Here is a 6,620-nt window from a genome sequence, read left to right as displayed (position 1 = left end):
CATGAGCATCTGTTGCATAAGGTTTGTACTTTTTTGGTCTGTTTCACTTTTGTACTTACCTTTACTTTTTATAAACTTCTAGAATCCACCCATCCATCTATTTTCCATACCATATTCTACACAGTGTTGCGGGGCAGCCTGGAGCCAATCCCTGGGAACTCGGCACAAGGCGGGGATACCCTGGAAGGGGTGCCTACCCATCTGTGGGCACAATCGCACACACATTCATACACTATGGACAATTTAGAAATGCCAATCAGCCTGCAACACATGGTTTTGGACTAGGGGAGGAAACCCCCAAAGCATGGGGAGAATATGCAAACTCTGTGCATACAGAGTGGAGGCAGAATTCACGCCCCCAACCCTGGAAGTGTGAGGCAAATGTGCTAACCACTAAGCCACTGTGCCCCAAAACATCCTGAATATAAATTAGAATACAAATTATAAAATATATAGATCCACAAATCCCTGCATTGCTACACTGCACTTCCAATCTTTGAAACAAGTTATAACTTTTGTAGAAGTTCATCTTTTTACAGGAGCTTTCTCTTTTGAGTCTAATAAGCTGCGAATTTAGATTCAAAATAAATCACATTTAATCAAAACCAGCAACATTTAATTATTGGTAATATAGTGTCTTAGCACGTTTTCCTCACACCACTAAGGCTGGGGGGTTTGAATCCCACATCTGTCCTGTGTGCACGGAGTGTGCATGTTCTCCCCATGCTTTGGGGGTTTTATGTATCTCCAGATATCCTCCTGCAGTCCAAAGACATGTGCTGTAGGCTGAATGGCTGCAGTGTGTGAATGGGTGTGTGAATGTGTGAGAGATTGTGCCCTGCAATGGTTTGGCACTCTGTCCATGGTGTCCCCACCTTGTGCCCCAAGTTCCCTGGGATAGGCTCCAGACTTCCTGCGACCCTGTGTAAGATAAGCAGTACAGAAAATGGATGGAAGGTGTCCTATAACTAGTATTGTTCACATTTTAACTCCAAAGATAAGTTAGGGAGTCTCCCTGTGATGCTTCTTAGAGGCTAAATGTTTTTTTTTGGTTCTCTCCTCATGCAGTCCGACTGTGGTAAAAGAAACCAGCTTATTCATTTCCAGTGATCAGAAGACTCAGCTGGGTTCCTCTTTCACATTCAGCCTAAATCTCACAGCTATGCTTTGGTTATGAGAGATGGCATGACAAGTTCTCCATTTTAGTATTGTGTCTTGAAAGCAACCAAGTCAGCATTCAAAGTGCAAGAACCAAGATTTCTCAAATGATCTTTCACAAACATTTGAATTCAAATACATCTGGCTTAGTGGTGAGCATGTTTGCCTCACACCTCCAGGGTTCAAGTCCTGCCGGGGCCATGTGTGTGCAGAGTGCGGAGTTTGCATGTTCTCCCCGTGCTGCTGGGGTTTCCTCCAGGTACTCCGGTTTCCTTCCCTAGTCCAAAGACATGCATGGTAGCCTGATTGGCGTGTCTAAAGTGTCCGTAGTGTATGAATGGGTGTGTGAGTGTGTATGTGATTGTGCCCTGTGATGGACTGGCACCCTGTCCATGGTGTACCCCGCCTTGTGCCCCATGCTTCCTGGGATAGGCTCCAGGTTCCCCGTGACCCTGAAAAGGAGTAACCGGTAGAAGATGGATGGATGGAAATCAAATCATTTAATTATAATTATGTCAACTGAGATGACATTAGGTGAACTTAAGGCCTGTTTAGTGTAATAATGTCTTTTTGTTTAATTTGTTGAAGGTTTAATGAAATCAGTTAAATCTTGTTATTTATGTGATTATGGATCATGTGACTATTCACATGTGCAGACTGTGGTATTAACAAGATTTCGGTCATCTTAAAAAATGTTCATATAATCTTACACGTTATGTTTCACACATTTTTCACATGTAGTGCATTTAATTTTAATTTTCACATGATTTTGTTTACACTGTGCAGTATTGCTGCCTGAAATTAAAGGCCAGGGTGTTGTTGTTTTTTGTAATTGCTGATGTAAGTCTGACTAACAAAATACTGGATCCTGGACAGTCCAAACCACCGCATTCAATGACTAACAGACTATTCAGATCCATTACGCCAGTGATTCAGCATCAAAATACAAAAATCAGCAGTGACTAATTTCATGTGTGTTTCATTACAAATCACGAGATGTGGTCATAGGCCAGTCATACACATGGTATCTGGGAATAGAGGAGTGCATCAAGACTAGGATCCTACAGTACTCACATAGTGAATGTTGCAGGAGATATCAGTAAATGGGCAGATATGAAAGTTTGTGGGACAAATATGTTAGCATTTGCAGCATCCTTAGTAACTTGTGGTGGTTTAAATTAGGCTACTAGTTTTGGAGAATAGAACCAACAAAATTTGTTAGGAAATTAAATGATATTTTTAAATATATATTTTAAACTTTTATATAAGAGACACACAAGAGTAGCTACATTAGAAGGTTAAAACCATTTAACTTTCAAATGTAAACATGAGAAATCTTTGACTCAATTGTTCTCATCAATTCCTTATACAATTATTCATGTTAGTTTAATAAATGGGAAATACTTCAAAGGTTATCTTGGAGTCCATGTTCCAGAGAGTCTAATAACTGAGTCCTTAGGGTTTCTTTTTTATACAATGATCTTCTGTACAGCGTATTTATAACAATGCACAGAATTTTTCACGCTTAGGCTTTGGGTTCAGATGGGCATTGACAGCCTCTTCGAATACTTCCTTCACTCCATCTTGGTTGAGAGCTGAGCACTCCATGTACTTGACAGCCCTGATTTCTCGAGCTAGAGCTCTTCCCTGTTGCTCAGTGACAGGAGTCATTTTCTGTTCCTTTAATTTCTGCAAAAGTTCTGGATCCTGCCTGTGATCTTTTTTGGTTCCTACTAAAAGGATGGGTACATTGGGACAATGTTTCGATACCTCTGGATACCACTTCAGCTTGATATTCTCAAAAGAGGTCATGTTGGAGATGGAGAAGCAGATTATGAAGACGTTGGTCTGGGGATAAGAAATGGTTCGGAGACGGTCATATGCTTCCTGACCGGCTGTGTCCCATAGATTAAGACTGATGGGTTTGGACTGCACTGTGATCTCTGAGCTGTAATTGTCAAACACAGTAGGGATGTACTCTTTAGGAAAGGCGTTGGTGGTGTAAGAGATTAGTAGGCAGGTCTTCCCCACAGCTCCATCGCCAACCACCACACACTTGATAGTTTGCATTTTGGTCCAGCTTCTTCAGACACCTGAAAAAGGCATACATTTATTGATAGTATGCCAACTATTAAAACCGGATTTCATAGATCATAGTTTAATGTTCAGGATTCATGAGTTGCAGGGAATTGAATACTCATAGCAGTTAATTAATCTATAAAAACGAATACATTGTATTTATATAGCACGCTTCATGCATTTAAATTGCAGCTCAAAGTGTTTTGCAGGGTGAAGCAAAAATCAGAAAAATTAAGAAACATAAGATCATAAAAAAAAGGCAAATAATAATATGCAGTAAATAATAGCACTGACAGAAAGAAAGGAGAAAACTGAGACAAAATCATAACAATAAAATACCTAAGTATAAAAAAAAGAGTTAAAGGTGATAATTAAATGAATTAAAAGTAAATAATAAATGCTAGTTAAACACTAAACTGAAAAATGTTGTTGTTTTTTGTTTTGTTTTTACATCAACGATAGATGGAGACTAATGAATGTTTAATATGTTCCAGATCTTTGGTGTATAAAAACACAACGCTGTTGCATTACTCTTTTTAAGTTTCATACACGGAGTATGGAGAAGGCTAGCAAGAGTTGAGCTCCAGTTTTTTGGCATTCAAGGAAAAATATGAAGGCACCCTGATCCACAGTTCCTTACGTGTACCTCATTTATACAACCGAACAATTGAGTCTTAAGGGCTTTGGTCAAAGGCCCAGCAGTGGCAGCCTGGCAATGCTGGGATTTGAATTCACAATCATCCAAGCAGTAGTCCAGCATCTTAACCACTGAGCTACCACTGCCCATTTATTTAAAAATGGGATTTAAAATTTAATACGAAGTACGGAATAAAACCAATGACAATGTGGAGTGATGAGCTACCACCTTGAAGCGGAATATTTTCCCATAACAGAACGGCCTGGAGTGTTTTATTCCTCTTACACGACAGCAGCTTGCCAGCAATTAAATTTAATTTAATTAAAGAATGACAACGTTGTGCTGAGATACAATAAAAACATTTGGCAGACGCCCTTATCCAGAGTGACATTTATACAACTGAGCAATTGAGGGTTAAGGGCCTAAGGGTCCAACAGTGGTAGCTTGGCAGTGCTGGGGCTTGAACTTCTGACCTTCTGATCAGTAAACCAGAGCCTATTATCACTAAGCCTCCACTGCCTCATTATATATACTGAAAAAATAATAATGTATTTAAATTAGATCATTTTGACATTTTAACACTTTGCCTGCTGTCATTTATATAGAATGTGTAAGCTCTTCTTCTCTGTTTTGATGGCGCAAGAGCATTGCGGACGCTTCAACAGCCGGAATCTGACTACAAACTGAATTGATTAGACTTGTATATGTTTCACTGCAGCACATAACTAACCAAACAACTCGAAAGTGTGATGTTCATCGTGAAAGGTAACGTGTGAGGTTTTTATCATCTTTCGGCAGACTGATTGTTTTTAGCGCTGTTTTTTAAACTGGCTTCTTACACAACTCTTCAAGAAAGATAAATGTAGAAACACGAGGAAGATAGCCTCGGCAAAATGTAGAAAGCATGACGAAAAGTAAATGAATCATTACCACATCGTTTTGGCGGAAATAGTTTCTTAAAGATGCCAGGGTGTATTTTTGGCTGAAAACCTGATTTTTCGTCATCATTTCTGGCTGCTTTATAGAATTCAGCCACATTGACACGTGACAGGTTCTAGCAGATTGACACATTCGAAACATAATTTTTGTCTACTCGTCTAGTATAGCATTAAATGCATTAAACTACACACAAAAGCTTACACATACATTTTATACATGACTTCTGCTTATGAGGCTTTTGTCATGTTAGATGTTGGCGGAAAAAAATCAATAAGAATGTTTTGGTAATAAATTGTAATATAAAAGTATAACACACACAATCTGGTTCTGATTTGTCTTATTTCATCTCTATGTACAATTACAATGTAAAAATACATATTGATATTTAATAGTTGAGAACTTTAACATACCCAGAGCAATGTGATCCTGTGTCTGTAGCGTGCTGCGCTTTATCTGTACAGAATTATTTAATCCTCCGACAACAAATTTGTCCTTCACACCCACACCACTATACCACTATACCGCCATGTCAGCTACATTCACATTGTGGTGACTGAGCAACGCAGTCATTTTCAGGAAGCAGTCTGTCTCAGAAGGAGTTTTTTTTTTTTAAGTCTTCTGCTGTGTGTAACAGGATTGCGAAATAACTAGAGTAAAGATAACTAGAGCAAAATTATTAGCCAGTAAAACACTGTAGACGCTATGAGATTTCTGAAGACCATGCTACTCTACATGTCTATAGCGTGAGGAAGAAGAACATGCATGTTCTTTGTAAAAGACACAAAGACTTTGTGTGTGTTAGTGCTGTTTAAAAGAGATGCCAGAGAACCGACGCAAGACCTCAGCTATACTGGGGGAAAGCCTGTTCGTGTATGATGGGTACTGTATCAGTTGATTTGTTGTGTCATATTCCGGATATTAGCACACATCCTGTACCTGTCTCAGCAAAACACTGATAAGCTATGCGAGAGAAAACCAAAACGGTTGTGCTTAAAAATGTCATACACATTCCTTTTAACCCTGTAATGAGTCCACATCAGCAGTCCTCGCTCTCATTAACACACACCTTTCCTATTACATTCACTGTAAATACTGAATAATGTTCTTTAAGTAAAGAGTAAATCACTCTGAGTCATGCTGTTATAGAAAACTCATCAACTTTGGAGTGCTAACGGTAACTCCGTGTCATCACACCACCCCCATGTTGATTAGTTTCCTATAAGAGCATGACATAGAGTGATATATTCCTTACATAAAGTTCATCATTGAATAATTATAGTGAATCTAATAGGAAAGGTGTGGGTTAATGAGAGTGAGTAATACTGAGTGTGAGGAGTGATGTTATTCCAATTATGCCATTAAAAAAAAAAAAGAAGAACACTATTTTTTATACTTTTATAGTTACATATAATGTAGTAAAGGTAGTCCCTGTTATGTTGCATTACTTACATTACAGCAGCTATAGACAGACGTTGGTTCAGATTTACCTCTGACTGTTACAAAGACACTGGAGACTCCTTCCGTAAATGTTAACTAAACATCTCCGTACAGAAAACTTCACTGTATCAACAATTACATTCAACATTACAGACCAATAATTATGTTCGTTGTTAAATGACAGCACTTAAAAAAAATCCGTTTATTATTAGGCTTAGTTGTTTTGTTTTTTTTAATCATCATCATCATCATCATCAAATTCATTCCTTTTCAGTAATCATTTTACCCTGGTCAGGGTTGGTCTGGGCACAAGGCAGAAGAATTCATCTTGGATGGAAACCAGTGAATCCATAGGAAATCCATGAGAATG

At 38.6% G+C, this 6,620-nt stretch overlaps 1 protein-coding gene across 1 annotated transcript; it reads right to left on the bottom strand.

The window, feature by feature from the left end:
- Positions 1 to 2,392: 2,392 nt before the first annotated feature.
- On the bottom strand, positions 2,393 to 5,633 carry rhoga (ras homolog family member Ga). Its single transcript, XM_017490187.3, has 2 exons — positions 5,224 to 5,633; positions 2,393 to 3,251 (listed from the first exon to the last, which is right to left on the bottom strand). The coding sequence occupies exon 2, from the start codon at positions 3,226 to 3,228 to the stop codon at positions 2,656 to 2,658; it is 573 nt and encodes a 190-aa protein (XP_017345676.1). The 5' UTR covers positions 3,229 to 3,251; positions 5,224 to 5,633; the 3' UTR covers positions 2,393 to 2,655.
- Positions 5,634 to 6,620: the final 987 nt, after the last annotated feature.

This window comes from Ictalurus punctatus, chromosome 17 (genome assembly GCF_001660625.3).
Source record: "Ictalurus punctatus breed USDA103 chromosome 17, Coco_2.0, whole genome shotgun sequence".
NCBI classification, from domain to species: Eukaryota; Metazoa; Chordata; class Actinopteri; order Siluriformes; family Ictaluridae; genus Ictalurus; species Ictalurus punctatus.
The sequence above is the reverse complement of the archived record's forward strand: the minus strand, read 5'-3'. Positions and strand labels throughout refer to the sequence as shown.

Bases quoted from the DNA above. Each gene is read 5' to 3' on its own strand.
- rhoga (XM_017490187.3), bottom strand. From the start codon at position 3,228: ATGCAAACTATCAAGTGTGTGGTGGTTGGCGATGGAGCTGTGGGGAAG.